At 49.0% G+C, this 19421-nt stretch overlaps 2 protein-coding genes across 2 annotated transcripts; both read left to right on the top strand.

The window, feature by feature from the left end:
• The first annotated feature begins 3961 nt into the window (after positions 1-3961).
• LOC125510431 lies at positions 3962-6846 on the top strand. The gene is made up of 2 exons (XM_048675605.1): positions 3962-6303; positions 6543-6846. The coding sequence occupies exon 1, from the start codon at positions 4804-4806 to the stop codon at positions 6121-6123; it is 1320 nt and encodes a 439-aa protein (XP_048531562.1). The 5' UTR covers positions 3962-4803; the 3' UTR covers positions 6124-6303; positions 6543-6846.
• A 5276-nt stretch (positions 6847-12122) lies between these two features.
• On the top strand, positions 12123-16506 carry LOC125510430 (protein ACCELERATED CELL DEATH 6-like). The gene is made up of 3 exons (XM_048675604.1): positions 12123-12863; positions 13756-14306; positions 15166-16506. Exons 1-3 carry the CDS (start codon positions 12173-12175, stop codon positions 15853-15855), a joined length of 1932 nt encoding a protein of 643 aa, XP_048531561.1. The 5' UTR covers positions 12123-12172; the 3' UTR covers positions 15856-16506.
• Positions 16507-19421: the final 2915 nt, after the last annotated feature.

Raw genomic sequence — 19421 nt, 5'->3', positions numbered from 1 at the left:
AGATAGGCCTGAACTGTTCAATTCTCATAGCCTCTGTTTTCTTCGGGAGCAAGGTTATTGTTCCAAAATTCAAATGAAACAACTGAACACCTCAACCGAAGCAAAGTTTGTTATTTTTGTCTGTCCATTGTCGATGCACAGAGAAAACACAGACACAGGTATCCTGTCATCCAGCAGCCCATTCACACATCAGAATCTAATTTTACTATCGCTCGATATGACCCAACAAGACACATAGAGATACTTAGTTTTTTGGTAGTGGATCATGTGCTACACACTGCGCTTGCCTTTATCCGCAGTGGAGGACAGAGATCTTGAACAGGTGGCCACGGCGGGAGCGGTGGGACCATTGGGTGTCACACATAGGCACATCCCTTTCGTTCTCTACGCCAACGGTGCTTGCACGAACAACGACTATATACGAGCGAGTGGAAGCTGACTAGGGAAAAAAACTGGTAAGGCTAGTTGTAGTAAGACTCATTGCTAAATTCCCGACGCCTCTCAGGCCTACACTTGCCATAGCTTTTTCAAAGGTTACTTTGTTTTGGGGACCAAGTAATTTTGTCATATTTTCTTGATGTATTGCCTCACGGCTATGCTTCTTATAAGAAGTTAAGAACATTCATGGTGTGTGCATCCCACCCATTTATTCACCCTCTACTGCAAGACATCAATCGCAATGAATAAGTAATTTGATACACTAGTGACCAACCATGTTGTCATGCTATATATTGTGATGTCCTGATACGTGCTACGACAAATGTACGTTAATATATACAAGCCACATGTTATACCAGTTGCGGAAAAAGCTAAAATAATTCACTGTAAAATAAAAAACGGAAAGTGGTTGGTATAAATTTGAGAATATGATGTGCTGGAGTACCAGATATATTTAATCGTTGGATAGAATTAACTGGATGGCCCGTATCAACATTGCGGTATTAAAAGAACTCCCCAAAGACACACGGAAATATTTTGGTTTCTTGTAGTGGCTGATGTGCTACGTACACACTCCCCTCCCTTGCCTCTGTCCCGAGTGGAGGACAGGGAGCTTGCACGCGTGGCCACATGGAGAGTGGAAGGACCATTGTGTGTCACACATTGGCACATCTCCGTCATTCCCTACGCGGATGGTGGTTGCATAAACGGTGACGCACGGTGGCGTGGGAGGAGAGTAATGTCAAAAACTGGTAAGGCTGGTTGTATTGCGACTCATTATTAAATTTCCAACGCCTCTCAGGCCTACAGTTGGCACAGCCTTTTTCTAAGGTTACTTTGTTTTTGGGCCAAACAGTTCTGTCAATTTTTCTTGATGTGTTGCCTCACAACTATGCTTCTTACAAGAAGTTAAGAACTTGGTGTGTGCATCCCTCATAATTGTTCGCCATCTACGGCAAGACGTTGCAATGAATGAATAATTTGATACACTAGTGACCAGCCATATTGCCATGCTATATATTGTGATGTCTAGCAAAAAAGTTTGGTCCAGATACCTCAACCAATAAACATGCTATGACAAATGTACATTTGATACAAACCACATGTTACACTAGTTGTGGAAAAAGCTAAAATAACTCTCTGTAAAAATTATTAAAAAAAGAGAGTGATTGGTATCAATAACTAAATATTCAACCGTAACAAGTGATGTTTGTCAGTGACTCTGCAAACAAAAACCTTAGACGAACCACTCCACCAACTTTTTGATGAACAACTTTTAAGACTAACTCGGTGCAAATTAATTTTGAGATAAAAATAACTGCAGAGATGCGATATCGAGAAGTAAAGTATCATAATCAGTACAACGCTAGCTCCATGGATCCGTGAAGATTATCCTCAGTGTGACACCAAAACAAAACAAAAATATTAGGGACCTGACTATCTGAACTTTGCTGACGTGAACATGAATGGGAACTACATATGCACCACCTCTTCCTACATGAAGTAGGCCTCAACCACATGCTTTCATTGGTAACTAGGATTGGACAAACTCAACTTACAACTCTGGGTTATCTCATGAAATTGATTGACTGATTGGATCAGAAGACATCAGATACATGTGCACACGCACAGAATGAACTAATTTCCAAGCGAAACCTTCATCATGAGGAGAAGGAAGGAAGAATATTTTGAGGTCACCCATTTATTATGGAGGTGAAGAAGCGGAGTACCAAAGATGATAGCCTTGAAGATCTAGAGCAAATTAAGAGAAGATATTTTTTCCTCTCCTCCTGAGCTTTTTATTAGGAGCGACAACTGAGGATGGTGAATCATGTTTCTCGTATCTCTTTACCCTTTCAATTTTACCGGAAAGAAAAGCAGGAGCTTTGTGTTGGGACTATCGATGGAGTCATTGTGGAACCTCAGGCACGGCTGTCGGTGGTAATCGAGTGAAGCAACAGAAGTTTTCACGCAAACAAGAACCAAATATGGCCACCACGTTTTAATTTTACTATAATTCTTGAGTTGAATGAACACACTGAGAAAATGTTTGAATTCAGCATTTAATGTTTAATTTTTCAGTATAGTATTTCAGTTTTCCTTCAAAATTACAAGGACATTTCTAAGACAAAATGTTTTTTATTCAGAGGATGGAATAATGATGGAACCAAAGAAATGAAGCATTGCTCGGTTCTTTCAACAACCAGAGTAACAGCCTAGTGCAAGCCACACAAACGAAATCTGAACGCTGCAAAACTTTGTTCATCTTAAGAAAAATAACAACTACAGTATGGGCCAATGGCGGAGCTTAGCCCATATATGCAGTAAATGACAGTCAAAAGCACATTTTTCTACCCCTGAAATTCGACCCAACCTCTGCCACTGGTAGAGCTCCGTTAATTCGGGACCAGAAAGATACACGGTCTGAATGTGATCATGTCACAGTTTCACCCCCCATGCCACTGGTCCGAATGCGATGCATGGTTCAAGCAATCAAGAACAACTGTACACTAGTAATGAAGCACATATAACTTTATCACTTGCATTTTTTGAGTGTTCTGTTCAGTCCCCGATTCTCTCCACAGACATGGGAGGGAGGAGCGAGATATAGAGATGAAAGCGCGCATGCACAACACATTCCCTTTTTGGCCCACGCTCTTATCTCTATTAACCCGAGCCAATACGAATGGGACTGGGTTGTGTTATTTTTCTTTGGGCCCTCCTCCATCCGTGATATAGGGTGGGACGTTGTGCTGCAAACTGCCTTCTCTCGTTTATCTCACCAGACTGGAGGTCGATCCGAGCAGTGGGCAGCTTGAACTGGTTTCCTCTGTGATTGAAGAGGGACCATGCAGTGTTGTGTGTCCGTATATATCAGTGAACCGGCGATGGGTGCATAAATGGGGATGCATGTGGCTACTGTTTGTGCAGCTTCAGTTCATTGCTAAATTTCCGACACCTCTCAGACCTAAAGTTTGCATGCTATTTTTAATGAAAACATGGTTACTCTATTTTTGGAACCAATAGCTTGTCATTTTTTCTTGATGTATATATTGCTTCACAGCTTGCTTCTTATTGGGACATGTTGTATGCGCCCCACAAAATTATTCACTCTACCACAAGATGTCGCAATGAATGAACAACTTAAAACACTACTGGCCAACCATATTGCCATCAATATCCTGAAAAAAGTTAGATCGAATACTACACCTGACAAACATGCTATGTTGATTGTATATTAATACAAACCACATGGTATACCATTGAGAAAGTAAGTAAAAAATGATAAAATTATGTAAAAGGCACCGCTTGGTATCACTAACTAATTATCCGCTAGCAACAAGTGGTATTTGTAAAGACTTTGCGTAAAGAAACTTAGGTGGACCACGCCACCCGCTTCTAGATGAACAAATTTTAGGATTAATAACACGACACAGGTTCTTATTGAGATAAAAATAGCAACACGATGCAATGTAAAACATTAAAGTATCATAATCAGTTTAACACCAGCTCAATGGATCTCCTGAAAGTTTTCCTTATTGTTCACAGCAAAACCAAAATTTATAATGAACACAATTCATGTAATTTGACTCTCCAAACTTTGCTCTGAACATGCATGAGTACAGCCAAACCAAGCTCGACTGCTTCCACCATGAACTAGGTCTGAACTACACGATCTCGTTAGTTAGGATTGTTAATTAATTGTTTTAGAAGACACCTAACACATGAGCACACATAAATAACTTAGGAGGCGAGCATAGGAGATGAATCCACCAAAGCTCTATCAACAAAGCCCAATTGAGAAGCAGGGTCAGGCTTGGCTCGAGCTCATGGAACATCACACCATTGATGTGCTTCCAGAAATGCTGGTAGAGAAACGAGAAAGTGGATCATGATGCATCATAACGTTGTTCTTGGGTTGGTAGCATTTGTGCTAGTTGCTCGGATACCTTTTTTTCTTCTTCTTTTCACCTACTTGTGTATATGGGTTTTCTATCCACTTCGTATCGGTTCGGCCTTGTTCTTATAAAACACAATTCCTTGTTGTTGTTACGCTATCCGGGGTCCAATAGCACCAGTGTTTCCTGTTGGAACGTGCCCACGTCCCTCTCGTCAGGTGGCTAGCCATGCAGCCCGCGTCGTGCGCGTCTCCAACAGCCCACGTACTCCATGTTTATCCTCTCCTGCATGGTAGCGATAGCCGGCTAAGGCCGTTGTACTCTCCCACGTTTCCCCTGCTTCTTCTCCTGTAAACTGTATAAATGTACTTTGATGGACGAATAGAAGCAGTGTGTGAGTGTTACATATCTCAACTTGGTATCAGATACCAGCACCTCGATCCTTCTTTCTCTCGACGCTTCCGCCATGCATCGTCTTCTCCGCTGTACCCGCTCGGCCGACTTCGACGCGCCGGCGTCCGCTCCGTTCGCCGCCGTTCCCGTCGCCGCGGCCGCTCCCGCTGCGGCTGCACCCTCTCAGGCAGCTCCCGCTGCCGCGGTCACCACCACCACGGCTGCACCCGCGCCCCGCCGTGCGCACCTCGGCGACCTGGGCAAGACGCCAGTTCCTGACGGCGTCGCGGCTCCTTCCTCGTCCACCTCGGCGCCCCGTGCGGCGCCCTCTGTCCAGCCAGCCGCAGGCGTCCTGCGCACCGCCGGCAGCACCCCCGTACTGCGCCTCCCGCTGGGCGGCCCCGGCAGCGCCATCGTCAACCACCTCGGCCCGGGGCGCTCCGACGCCGGTCCTTCCTCCACTGTCGGCCTCCCGCCCTCCATCGCGCACTACTTCACCACCAAGCTTCACCTCGAGTCCGGTAACTACTCGCGCTGGCATCAACTCTTTTACATCATCGCTTGCAAACATGAGGTTCAGCATCATCTCGACGCCGCCACCGAGCCGCTCGGCCAGAGCGCCGTGTGGCGCAACGAAGACTTGTCCATAGTGTTGTGGATGCACGGCGTCGTCGCCGAGGAGCTCATGGACGTCGTGGCGTCCCCAGACAGCACCGCCTATGACATCTGGACCCAGCTCCACGTCCTCTTCATGGACAATCAGCCGGGCTGCGCCGTCATCCTCGGGGCGGAGTTCGAGAACCTCGTCCAGGGCGACCTCTCCGTCGCCGAATACAGCCGGAGGCTCAAGTCCCTGGCCGACGCTCTCGAGGACGTCGGCGAGCACATCTCCGATCAGGCCCTCACGCTCCAGCTCATCCGCGGCCTCAACCGCAAGTTTCAGATCATGGCGACGCTCCTTCCGATGCAGTCGCCGTTCCCCTCCTTCGTGCAGGCCCGCTCCCGCCTCCTCATGGAGGAGATCTCTGCCAACGAGCGGGATCGACTGGACAGCCGTCCGGAACTCCCAGCCGCTGCGCTCACCATCGGGCACGGGCCGAGTGGTGGCTCCTCTCCCTCCCCTGATCGCGGATCAGGCAGCGACTCCGTCAACAAGGGCAAGGGCGCCGCTGCATCTCCCACGGGCGACAGGGGCAGTGGCTCGCGTGGGCGTGGGCGCGGGCGTGGTCGCGGCCGCGGCGGCCAGTTGTCTGGTGGCGCTCCCGCTGGGCGCGGCGCCGCTCCGGCCGGGCCGCAGCCCCGACTGGCTTCTTCGCTCCATACGGCGCCCTCCTCCCCGGCCTGCCTGCACCACGGGCCCCTTGGGCTGCGCCGAACGCCGCCGGCGTCCTAGGCCCACGTCCTCCTGCACCGCATCAGGCCTACCCCGTGCCCTCGACGTCTTCAAGCAGGCCTACCTGGGAGCAGTATAATTAGCTGTACGCTGCTCTCCAGGGCCTCTCCATGCAGCAGCAGCACGTCGGCAGCACGCCGGACTGGTTCCTCGACACGGGCGCTACGTCGCACGTCGCTGGTAAGACGGACCTCCTCACCTCGTATGGTTCTCCCCCATTGCGTCATTCCTCTGGCATCTTAGTAGGCAACGGTTCTCGTCTCCCCATTACAGCCGTAGGTTCTACCTCTCTTTCAACTTTTGCACTGAATGACGTCCTTATATCTCCTACCATCATCAAGAACTTAATTTCTGTACGTCGTTTCACTCAAGATAATTTTTGCTCAATCACGTTTGACCCATTCAGTTTTTCCGTGAAGGACCTAGCCACGGGGAAGCTAATCATGAGGTCCAATAGCCATGGGGACCTTTATCCTTTCTTCAACAACTCCGGCGTTCAAGCAGTGCTCTCCGTCGCCACCGATGACATATGGCATCTTCGCTTAGGGCATGCTAGCAATAAATCAGTTTCCATTCTAGCACGTGATTTTCTTCCTAATTGTAATAAAACTATGCCTAGCACTTCCGTTTGCTCATCATGTAAACTTGGCAAGCAGCCTCGACTGCCTTTTTCCCATTTCATTCCTAAAACAAGTGCACCTTTCCAATTAATACATTGTAACTTGTGGACCTCGCCGGTGCATAGTTTTTCTGGTTTTCAGTATTACCTAGTGCTTCTTGATGACTACTCCCATTACTCCTGGACGTTTCCATTGCGTAACAAATCTGACACCGCCGACACCATCACTCGCTTCTTTGCGTATGTTCTTACACAATTTCACGTCACGATTCAATGTATGCAATACGACAACGGTGGCGAGTTCCTCACTACTTCCTTGCGTGAGCTCTTCTCCAAAAATGGTGTCTCCTTCTGTTTATCTTGCCCACACACCTCATCACAAAACGAGAAAGCTGAGCGCCTCATACGCACCACCAACGACGTACTCCGTGTGCTCCTAATCCACGCACACCTCCCACCCCCTTTTTAGGTCGAAGCGCTCCATACCGCCACCTACATCCTCAACCGTCGTCCCTCCACAGCCATAAACTTCGTGACGCCTCACTTCGCTCTTCTTGGCCAGCACCCCACATACGACCACATGCGTGCCTTTGGGTGTTTGTGCTTTCCCAACACCATCGCTACTAGTTCACATAAGCTCGCTCCCCGCTCATCTCGTTGTGTTTTCCTCGGGTATCCTTTAGAGAACAAGGGCTATAGATGCCTCGATTTATCCACTCGCAAGGTGATTATTTCTCGGCATGTCACGTTCGACGAGAGCGTTTTTCCCTACTTCTCTGCCGATCACCCACGCTCCTCCGCACCTCCCCTGGCCACAGAAGATCCCAGCCTCATCCACCCCGTATCCCGCGCACCTACCTCGTACCCGCCATCGGGATCCACGCGCGCCCCCGAGCCAATCCAGCCGCCCCGCCCCGATCCAATCGGCCCGCGGGACCCGCCACCAACCCCCGCGCGATCCCCTTGGCCGCCAACCCCCGCGCGCATCTCCCCTGCCAGCCCGCGGGACCCGCCTCCCACGCCAGCCAGCCCCCTGGCCACCTCGCCCCACGCGCCTCGCTCCACTCCACCTGCATGCAGCCCCACCACTCCACCAATCCCCGCCTCGGACAGCTCCCATGCAGCCACTACATGCACGCCAACTGTCCCAGCCCCTCCACTCCCTGCAACTCCTCTACCACCGCGCGCCGTTCCGGTCACACCACCGGCCAATCTCCTCGCATGCGCACCCGTAGCAAGTCCGGCTTCGCCCAACCAAAAGCACTTCACGCCTCGACGCCTTCCATCAGTCCCATCCCCTCTTCCTATCACGCTGCCCTTCGAGACCCTAACTGGTCTGCTGCGATGCTAGAGGAGTATAACGCATTGATGCAGAATAATACTTGGTGTTTAGTGTCTCGTCCTGCAGGTGCCAATGTCGTTACAGGGAAGTGGATTTTCCGGCACAAGTTTCATCAGGACGGCACTCTCGCCCGGTACAAGGCGCGGTGGGTGCTTCGCGGCTTCACGCAACAGGCCGGCGTCGACTACGACGAGACCTTCATTCCGGTGGTCAAACCAGCCACCGTCCGGACTGTCCTGAGCCTCGCCGCCGGCAAGTCGTGGCCCATACATCAGTTGGACGTCAAGAACGCCTTCCTCCATGGCCATCTTGCGGAGACGGTCTATAGCCACCAGCCTTCCGACTTCGTCGACGCCACCTCGCCCTCGCATGTGTGCCGGCTGAACCGTTCTCTCTACGGTCTCAAGCAGGCGCCTCGGGCGTGGTTCACCAGGTTCACGACGTACCTGCGGAGCCTTGGCTTCGTCGCATCGCGGGTGGACTCGTCGCTCTTCGTCCTTCGGCGTGGTGCTCACCTTGCCTACCTGCTCCTCTACGTCGACGACATCATCCTCACCGCCAGCTCGGGCGCGGTGCTCGACTCCGTCATCCAGGCTCTTCACCGCGAGTTCTCCATGACCGACCTCGACGCACTCCACCACTTCCTCGGCATCAACGTCACCACCACTGCGCGTGGCTTGTTCCTCTCCCAGGAACAGCACGCCCTGGAGATCCTCGACCGTGCCGGCATGCTCAACTGCAAGCCCATCTCCACTCCGGTCGACACGCTAGCCAAGCTCTCCACCGACACTGGCCCGCTCTTCCACGACCCGTCGCTCTACCGCAGCCTGGCTGGGGCGCTGCAGTACATCACGTTGACGCGGCCCGATCTCTCTTATGCCGTTCAACAGTGTTGTATGTTCATGCATGCCCCCCCGCGACTGCCACTTCCAGCTCGTGAAGCGCATCCTTCGGTATCTGCGTGGCACAACTCACCTCGGCCTTCAGATCCATCGCGACGCCGGCACCGAGCTTGTGGCTTACTTCGACGCCGACTGGGCCGGCTGCCCCGACACGTGCAAGTCCACCTCGGGCTATTGTGTCTTCCTCGGCTCCAACCTCCACACGTGGTCATCTAAACGGCAGAGCACCGTTTCTCCTTCGAGCGCCGAGGCCGATTACCGGGCGGTCGCCAACGCCGTCGCCGAGTCGGTGTGGCTACGCCAACTACTTGGCGAGCTCCACCAACCGCCATCCCGTGCCACGGTCGTCTACTGCGACAACATCAATGCTGTGTACATGTCGAGCAACCCGGTGCAACACCAACGCACGAAGCACATCGAGATCGACCTTCACTTCGTGCGCGAGCGTGTGGCACTGGGTGAGATCCGTGTTCTCCATGTACCGACGAGCTCGCAGTTCGCCGACATCTTCACCAAGGGGCTGCCAACGGGCGTCTTCCTCGACTTTCGGTCCAGTCTCAACGTCGACGAACCCCACGTTTCGACTGCGGGGGGGTGTTGGAACGTGCCCACGTCCCTCTCGTCAGGTGGCTAGCCATGCAGCCCGCGTTCGTGCGCGTCTCCAACAGCCCACGTACTCCATGTTTATCCTCTCCTGCATGGTAGCGATAGCCGGCTAAGGCCGTTGTACTCTCCCACGTTCCCCCTGCTTCCTCTCCTCTAAACTGTATAAATGTACTCCGATGGATGAATAGAAGCAGTGTGTGAGTGTTACATATCTCAACTTTTCCAACCCACATGCGTCTATCAGGCCCAACTGAAGAGCAACACCGATTTATGAGAGACCTTGGGCCCTCTGCCCCCAAAAGACTAGCCCGATAGTAGGGACAGCCCCTGCCCTTATAACTCTTGTCCCCCCCCCCCCCCCCCCCCCCCCCCCCCCCCCCCCCTGGGACTAAACCCAATAGTTGCTTCACATAACGGTTCTTATGGAGGCATACAACGGGTACTAAACCCTTTGATCAACACATGATTGTTGATAAATGTGGCTTACTTACAAGCAACAAAGTCTAATAGCTTCCCCTGTATATACTTTCCCCGTGAGATGGCCAAGTAAATCATCATCTCGGTGCAGATCTTGTTTACAACAGTGCTTCGCTCCGTCCCATTATGCAGTTATAAAGAGTGAAAAAGGTTTAAGCTTAGCCCGTCTTAAAAAACGAGTACAGTTTTCAGTTTCGCACAGCTCAATGATCTGAACACAATCTGATAAGTGACAAGAGAGTGGCGTTCATCGATGCTCGATCCAAGTGCTAAAACAGAGCCAAATCCTAATGGAATAAATTCTGCATCCCCAAAAATTATTTGAAAAATCAACAATTCTGCTACAATGCGTTGTCTCCAGGCAGCTGCCTTTGACGGAACGTGACGAGAATGTCACGACGATGTCTTAGGATGTTTATTACTTTGTGAAGATGCTGCTATGGACCAAGTTGACTTAGTCTTAAGCGTTATTTGTATCTTGTAATGGCTCGGGAGTGGTTATCTAGCTCGTATTCTGACTAATAAATAATAAAAAATGGTTCTATGCGTTGTAGTCGTCACTACAGGAAAAAATTTGTGGGCCCGCGCAGTCTACGGCTTTGACCAGGTGCCAAAGGGGTTTGACCGGGGGCTTTCCCTCTTATTCTGTGTCACGGCAGGTCATGCGGATATGCCGGACCAAGTCGGAGCGCATGCGGTGACAGGGCTCTCCCCGTCTGCTCAAAGGGGGGGGGGGGGGGGGGGGGGGGGGGGGAGGGCACGATATATTCCGTCCCCATGCAGGACGATGGGATCTCCGGGTCCTCGATAGGATGCCGCGACTATCCATGGGCCCGGGTAGCTGAGGGTATGTGCCGGCGCTCGGTTGGACGGTGTCACGTGGAGAAGCGCTCGTGGTTTGGGCATCGGGAATGTATCCGAGTCGTTGAATCTTTTGTTAACAAAGCTCCATATCGGTTTCGTGTGATCACTTTTAGTCCTCAACCGAGTATGCGTCTCAGGTTTTTCTAACAATGATGAAATGAGATCTATATTGTGACGAAAACTAGGCTAGACAGAAAGAAGGAGGGGGAGGAAAAGAAATTGAAAAGAAGTAGTTGTAAGCCAAGTGCATTAATTATATCGGGCACTCGGCTTATGTATAGCACCGTCACGGAGCCGCTAGTGGGCGGCGCGCGAGCCACGTGGCTGGTACGTTTTGCCATGGATTTGCAGTAAGCCGAGTGCATCCCCGACGCAACTTTGGCTTACCTTGATGTAAGCCGTGTATTTTCTTTAAGCCGAGTGCATCCCCGATGCAACTTCGGCTTACCATGATGTAAGCCGTGTATTTTCTTTAAGCCGAGAGATGGTGCAATGGGTTCACGGCGTACGTGTACACAAGCCGAGTACTTTGTGTTTGTCGTGTGCCCTCCAGGGCATACTTAGCTTATGTGGAGGTAAGCCGTGAGCCCATGGTTTAGCACTCGGCTTACGTTATCGTACCAGGCAACGTGTATTTTTCCTTTAGTGTGCAGAGTGGCCGAGGGTTACAACCTCATTTTCCAAAGAATATAAAAAAGGAATCTTGAAGTGCCCAAGCTAAGTATCCAATTAGCGGCTAGCTCAGGAGATTATAAAATCTGTGGCAGCAGAACCAAGGAAGGCTTTCATTCTTGATATATGCTCAAAGGACAGGAAAAAGAAAAGGAAAAGGAAAAGAAAAGGGAGCAGGAATGCCTTGCCGGTGACCCATTCCAATCGAGATGCCTACATTTCACCGGCCGCCCCCCAAAGCTAAACAGGAGGCAAAGAAATTCGTTAGTTCTGTACGACAATGAATTGGAAACGATGAGAAGAGAACACATCATCTCAAGTGCGTTCAAGCTAAGTATCCATCTCAGTGCATGCAAATGAGTACTTATGGTCGATGCCAATGCAAAGTTTACACGCCTGGTCTACTATATATTTTTGAAGGCACGTAGAATTAATTTAAATCTACTTTGCCACTGCATGCCCTAACTATATATATGTACACACGTAAGTAAGTAGATGACAAGTAGTGCGTGTGCTATCAATCGAGAATTAATACACTGCACTAGTAGTAGTACGCACATACATATCATGGGGTCGCAGAACAAAATGCGAGCTTCCGAGTCAGCCCGTGAGTTGCTGATGATGGCCGCTCGGGAGGGCGATTCGGCGCGATTGAATCATCTTCTGGGCAACCACGATGCAACTGTGGTTGTGCCCATGCCTGAAGTCGTCGTCAACATTGATGACATCGACTCCCTCACCATCAGCAGGGTGGAGGACTCGGTTCTCCATGTGGTTGCGGCCTCGGCCCGTGGAGACAACGCTGAGTTTCTGGAGAGCGCAAGTGTGATCCACAGCAAGGCCAAGCACCTCCTAGACGCCAGCAATAGCAAGGGTGACACGCCCTTGCATTGCGCAGCCAGAGCTGGGAGGATCAAAATGGTCTCTCACATCATCTATCTGGCGACGGCGGAGGAGGGCGGCGACGCAAGGGTGAAGGCTGTGCTGAGAAAGCAGAACAAGAAAGGCGAGACGGCCCTCCATGAGGCCCTTCGCTTGGCCGACAGGAAGATGGCCAGGGCAATGGTTGACACGCTAATGGAGGTCGATGCAGAATTGGCTCGCCTCCCGATTGCTAATGGCACCTCGCCATTGTACCTAGCTGTCTCGCTGGGACGCGATGATATAGCAGAGCTGCTGTATTCAAAAGACAAGGAGCTGTCCTACTCTGGACCAGATGGACAAAACGTATTGCATGTTGCGGTTCTCAGGAGCCAAGGTGCGTGTTATTCTTCTTAGTTGCTAATACATGCATGGTTTTTGTTTCCATTATCAGTAATACGTACTAACATTAGAAACATTCTTATGGCCACGTTATGCAAGCGTTTTCAGATCCAGCATCTCCTCAAAATAATACTCATCCAAAGAAATAACCTTGGATTCCTTTAAAAAATTAAATATTGAATTGAAATTTATGTAGGGTGTCTATAACAAATAAGAAAATGCACGTCAATTTCTGAGTCTTGTGATGTCATAGATGAATTAATTTGATTCTGTTTTGGATTAGATACCAATTCTAAGACTATCACAGCCATACAAACTTTCAATTACTGAACCTATGGATATCAGGCAAAATTCTTATGGTTAGTACATATCATGAAATATCTAACATATTCCGGCGGCCATCGAAATCACAGTTTTTCATGAGCCAAACTCCGGCTACTTCATTAGCAAATTTAAATTGGCAAATAAACTATATATATTTATTGATAAAAAATTCATAGCTTTGAATTAGAAAGATCTCTTTCATTTGAAACCGGGAACAACTTTGAACTTAATGTTGGCAAGTCTCAATTTGAGGTAGCAAAAATTCAACTAGGAATTTGGATCTACTTTCGACTCAATTTCCTGAAGTTTCAATTGGAAATGCCAACATTCAACTCACTTCCAAACAAGAATTTGGGCACCTTTCAACTCAGTTTCAACTTCTCACTTCCTGCACCGGGCAAAGATGCGATTGGAGTCGATCAACATTATGCCTATTTATCTCAATACATACTGTTTTATTTACTCAAGATATACTCAGCAAGGGTCTTGATCGTGGGTTCCAGTGTTTGTTTTTGGTCACACTGTCCTTATCCCTCTATCTGTTGGCCCTATTATGATTGTAGGGATGACAAACAAGCTACTAGAATGGAACATGGACCTCTGCAAACAAGGTGACCAACGCAATGGAAGTACGCCTCTACACTTTGCAGCATCATGTGGGTTTGATCAAGCGGTCGCATCACTGATAAATGCTGACAAATATTCAGCATATCGGCCTGACAACACAGGATCATTTCCCATACACGTAGCAAGCAAAGCCAGTGTAGTTCGTGTCTTGTTGGAGAAGTGCCCAGACTGCCTTGAACTACAAGACGCCCAGGGCAGAACCTTCCTCCATGTTGTCATCCGTGACAAAAAAGGCACTCTATTTCGTTTTGTTTCTGGTCTTTTTCGTGCAAGCCATCAGGTGTTGAGGTTTGCATCGATCATGGATATGCATGACAATGAAGGTAACACATGCTTACACCTTGCTGTCCTGGCTGGGAGCGTACCGACTTTACATTGCTTACTGGGAAACAAGGAAATCCAGATGAACTTACCAAATAATAATGGGCAAACTGCACTAGATCTCGCACTGCACAAAAGGCCCAAAGGCAGTGTTCATTTTGGGTTGGTATGTATATCTATCTTACTAATTGTGTTTCTAACAGAATAAAGGGCAAGATCGGCATTTTCTTCCATTTAGTATGCCAGAGTTATAACAGCTTATATAATATCATATGCACTTTTGTGAGATAAAAGTAAATTAAATGTTTGGTAACCAATACAAAAATTTAAATGCTTTCAAATATATGCAAATTCAAGATTAAGACTTCAAAATAATCTTAGAGCTAAAAGGTATCAGTACAGAGAAATTCCACGCTTAGGGACCTAGAATGAACTTTACCCATTATTATGTCTAGAGATAATGTTAGATAAGCACATTTTTGTGGTCATAATCATAGAGGACCCTAGGTTTCTGGCTAGTATAGTTCACAAAAGAGGATACGAGTCCTTGTCATTTTAGCACCACTATAAAGGAGGTACATCCACCGTCAGTTAAAAGAACTTGTAAATGTGTAAAATATTAACATGAGGTTGCCATGATGTAACAATAATCATCTATGCAATTATGATTGCAGAACTAGTAAAAAGGGGCACTCCTGATGATAAATGGAACAATAAAGAACTTAGCAAATCCATCCTTATCTTGTCACGACACCGTCAAGTCTGCTGCGAGCATATATATCATGGAGATTCTCTCCTTCCCTTTGCACAGTGACCTCCACCCCAATGCTGTCAAGCTATTATTCCATTAGGGTTGGATTTTGTGAAATTATACAACAATACAATTGATGGTTAAAAACCACTAGCCATGAAACCAGGGTTTTTTGTAACTATGATGATAAAATGTAGGGGAAATTTACAGTTTTTTTACTTCGTCCATAATAGTTTATTCTTCCTTCATTTAATGTTGAGACTCATTTTTTCAGGATTCGTGGTATCAGATACACTCTCTTCTAGTAGCTACTGGTGCCAAATACGGTGCTCACCTTAAAGAACATGGCCCTATACTAAATGAGAAGGAGGAAGAAGACAAGATTAACGGTTACACACCAACCATTGGCATTGTATCAGCCCTCCTCGTAACGGTTTCATTCACAGCAGCTTTCACCGTACCAGGTGGGTACAGAGGCGAAGATGCTCAACAAAAAGGTGGCACGCCAGTGCTCGCACAGAACTACTCTTTTGTGGTGTTCATCGTGGCCAACAATCTAGCATTGCTTTGCTCCGCCCTTTCCCTTGCAAGCCTCATGTATGCTGGATTTACCAGCATCGATCTCAGGATACGCTCGAAAGCCTTTGTCCTCTCCATCGTATTCCTAAACAGCTCAGGCCGAAGTATGGTAGCTGCATTTTCAGTTGGCATATACGCGGTGTTGGCTCCGGTCGCCCGCACAGTTGCTCTTATTACAATGGCATGCAGCACTATCATGCTGCTTGACATCGGTTGGTTTGTGTACATGGCAACTGCAGCACAATTGGTGCATTTTAATAGGCTGCGTATGAGACAATGCTTCAGGTTTGCGCTTACAATGGTAGCCACTCTCCTGGTGTCGCTCTGGCCGTACGCAATAACTGTCAGTATCTTAATATATACCAGAATCTATGGAATCCACTGAGCCTTGGTTAAGCGGCCGAGCTTGAAGCCAAACTCGATCAATAAAGTTGACACCTCAACTACCCTTGTTCATAATGGTATTGTATTATTCAGTCCACATGAGGAATTCCCAGCTTGGCTTCAATCCCTACCTTCATCACCACCCTATGTTTGATGTCGGCTATTCAAGAAAAGAAGGACATTATCTTTCCTTTTGGCAGGTTCAAGCGCGTGAAGTATATATATCAGAGTTATCCCTCAATATTTATTTATCAGTCAATGCACACCACCCCGTGTTAGTGTGTGAGGCAACCAAACGTTGCCTGAGAACAAGTAGGAGAAATTTAATTATGGCGATGGTGAGCCAACCAACTGTTATTAATTGTACCTGCAGCCTGTTGCAGCTACATGTTGCCTTGGCAAGGCTGGTTTTTAGTAGTACTTGTACGCCTGTTTGCTGCTGCTGTTTGTGGCTGCAGCTTCTAGGGGCCCTGGCGAGGCAGACTAAGATGTTATTGCTGCTCTTGACCCGTGTCGCCGTTCCTCCTAGTTGTTGTTGCTCTGCTGCGAACATCGTTGTATACCTGGTTTCCAAATGACAGACCGCAACCACAACCTCACGATCCTGAACTAGAATGTTCGAGGCCTGAATTGTCCTGACCGCCGCACTACCGTTCATGAGACCATAGCCTCTACCCCTTGTCACATCGTTTGCCTTCAGGAGTCCAAGATGGATTCGGTTGATGCTTTCACTGCAGCACATATTAGTGGCCACAGGCTTAAGAGCTTCGCCCAGCGTCCGGCTGACGGTACGCGTGGTGGCATCCTCCTGCTTTGGGACGATGATGTGGTGCAGCTGTCCAGCATCCAATTCCGGTCCTTCACCCTTTCAGCAACGGTTACTCTGTACCCCCAAAGCCCAGCTCCCACCTCCTTCAAGCTGACCACTGTCTATGGGCCGACCCGAAGTAACCTCAAGGACGCCTTCTTTGCTGAGCTTATCGCCGAAAAACCACCTCTGGGCACCATGTGGTTGGTCACGGGGGACTTCAATCAAATTTACCGGGCGAGATATAAGAACCGTACAAATGTTGATCGGAGCCGCATTGTCAGATTTTGAAACACTCTCAACTCCTATGAGCTTAAAGAGATTCATCTCCAGAATAGGAGATTCACTTGGAGTAATAGGCAGAGGGAGCCCACATTGAGCAAGCTCGATAGCTTCTTTTGCAATGAAGATTGGGACTTGGAGTTCGGCTCCCACATACTGCATGCCTTGTCGTCCTCCCTCTCTGACCACTGTCCTCTTCTGCTTGCAAATGTGAATGGGCCAAAGCGCTCTAAATGCTTCCGCTTTGGAAATTTCTGGATCAAGATGCCAGGCTTCTTGACAACTGTCCAAGATGCGTGGAATGAAGGACACAACCATGTCGAGCCGTACCATATCCTGCATCACAAACTCAAAAAACTAGTGTCAGACTGAAGGCATGGAGCAAGTCCCTCTTCTCCAACATGAAGATTCAAGTGCATATGGCCTTGGAGGTCATCCTTCGCCTCGACATCGCGCAAGAGTCAAGGTCTCTGAGCCCGCAGGAGATTAATCTTAGGAAGAGGCTAAAGAGGAGGGTGGTTGGCTTGGCGGTGCTTGAAAAAGCTCGGAAGCGGCAGACCTCTAGAATAACAAACATTAAAGAGGGGGACGCAAACACTAAATATTTTCACCTCCGAATCAACCGTCGGCAAAGGAAAAATTTCATTCACCGCCTCAAGCACAATGCGGGGTGGGTAACCGACCACAACCAAAAGAAGGATATTATCCACAGTCACTTCTCCTCTGTCATCAAGAAGGGACCCAGAAGGAATAAGGACTTTAATTGGGAGTGTATCCCCACTCCAGATTGTGATCTTAGTGACCTTGGGGCTCCGTTCACCATGGATGAGGCTAGAAAGGCCGTCTTTGATTCGCCATGCGATAAGGCGCCGGGGCTGGATGGGTTCACGGGTGCATTCTTCAAGGCGTGTTGGGATGTTATCAAGGTCGATGTCATGGCTGCTATCAACCACTTCTCCAATCTTCATGCCAACAATTTACATTGGCTAAATTCAGCCAACATCACATTAATCCCCAAGAAAGATGGCGCTGAGGATATTTCCGACTTTAGACCGATAAGTCCAATTCATGTCGTGGCTAAGCTCTTTGCTAAGATGATGGCAACGCGCCTTTCCATCCACATGAACGACCTCGTGTCGCCGGCTCAAAGTGCTTTTATCAAGAAGCAAAGCATTCACGACAACTTCATCTATGTCCGCAACCTTGCCCGAAGGCTACATCGAAGCAAGACATCTATGTTGCTTTTCAAACTTGATATCAAGAAGGCCTTTGATTCCATGAGATGGGACTACTTAATGGATCTTCTTCAGCACCTTGGCTTCCCCGCACGCTTCAGGGGCTGGGTCTCGGCGCTCCTCACCTCGGCTACCTCGAGAGTGTTGCTCAACGGCACGGTCGGAGACCCTATTAGGCATGGGAAGGGATTGCGGCAAGGAGACCCGATGTATCCACTTCTTTTTGTGCTTTCCATCGATCCCCTGCACCACATTCTCAACAAGGCCACGGCCCAAGGCAAACTACATCCCATCAGAAGAAATACTGCAACTCTTCATGCCTCCCTCTATGCGGATGATGCAGCCGTTTTTGTGAAGCCCACGAAGGAGGACGTCTCCTGCTTTACCTCCATCTTAGGCGACTTTGGTGAGGTCACGGGTCTAGTCACCAATTGCAGCAAGAGTCTGGTGGCCCCAATTGGATGTGCTGGCCTTGACCTTCCTGAAATCCTGCAGTTCTTCCCCCGCCAAACTCACGAGTTTCCCAATGACTTACTTGGGATTGCCACTGTCGGTGAAGAGACTTAAGACAGTTCATTTCTTGCCTCTGGAGGACAAAGTTGCGCGCAGGCTCGCCCCTTGGATTGGCCTCCTCATGGCCGCACTTGGGAGGGTTGTTCTGGTCAAGGCGGTTCTCACCGCCATAGCTATCTACAGCATTACTCCGCTGATCCTGCCAGCGGAGGTGATGAAGCGTATTGATGCCTTACAACGTGCATTCCTTTGGGCCGGTTGCGACAAAGTCACTGGTGGCAAGTGTAAAATCAATTGGGACAGAGTTTGCAGTCCTAAAGCTATGGGTGGCCTAGGCATCCTAAGCCTGGACAAATTTGCCACTGCCCTCCGCTTGAGGTGGCTTTGGAACGAGTGGGCGGAGCAGCCAAAGCCGTGGGTTGGGTTAGGCAACCCTTGCACCGAGGCTGACAGGGTCCTTTTCGCGGCAGCAACGAGGGTCGTGGTTGGAAACGGAGATAAGGCTTCCTTCTGGACGTCCCCCTGGCTTGATGGTCTCAGGCTGATGGACATCACCCCTAAAATCTTTGAGATCTCCAAAAAGAAAGATTCCTCTGTCAGGAAGGCCCTCACTGATGATCTATGGATTTCGCAAGTTAACATGGCAAATGGCATTACCGTCGGGCACATATAGGAGTTTACCATCCTTTGGGAGAAGTTGGACGGGATAATCTTACATCAAGCCACGAA

The sequence above is a fragment of the Triticum urartu genome, chromosome 5, assembly GCF_003073215.2.
Source record: "Triticum urartu cultivar G1812 chromosome 5, Tu2.1, whole genome shotgun sequence".
Lineage (NCBI taxonomy): Eukaryota > Viridiplantae > Streptophyta > Magnoliopsida > Poales > Poaceae > Triticum > Triticum urartu.
Note: the sequence above shows the minus strand (reverse complement) of the source record. Positions and strands in the feature narration are given on the sequence as shown.

Coding starts and splice junctions, on each gene's coding strand:
- LOC125510431 (XM_048675605.1), top strand. CDS start 4,804: ATGCATCGTCTTCTCCGCTGTACCCGCTCGGCCGACTTCGACGCGCCG.
- LOC125510430 (XM_048675604.1), top strand. CDS start 12,173: ATGGGGTCGCAGAACAAAATGCGAGCTTCCGAGTCAGCCCGTGAGTTG. Junction 12,864..13,755: donor TGCGGTTCTCAGGAGCCAAG/GTGCGTGTTATT, acceptor TTATGATTGTAG/GGATGACAAACAAGCTACTA. Junction 14,307..15,165: donor GCAGTGTTCATTTTGGGTTG/GTATGTATATCT, acceptor TCATTTTTTCAG/GATTCGTGGTATCAGATACA.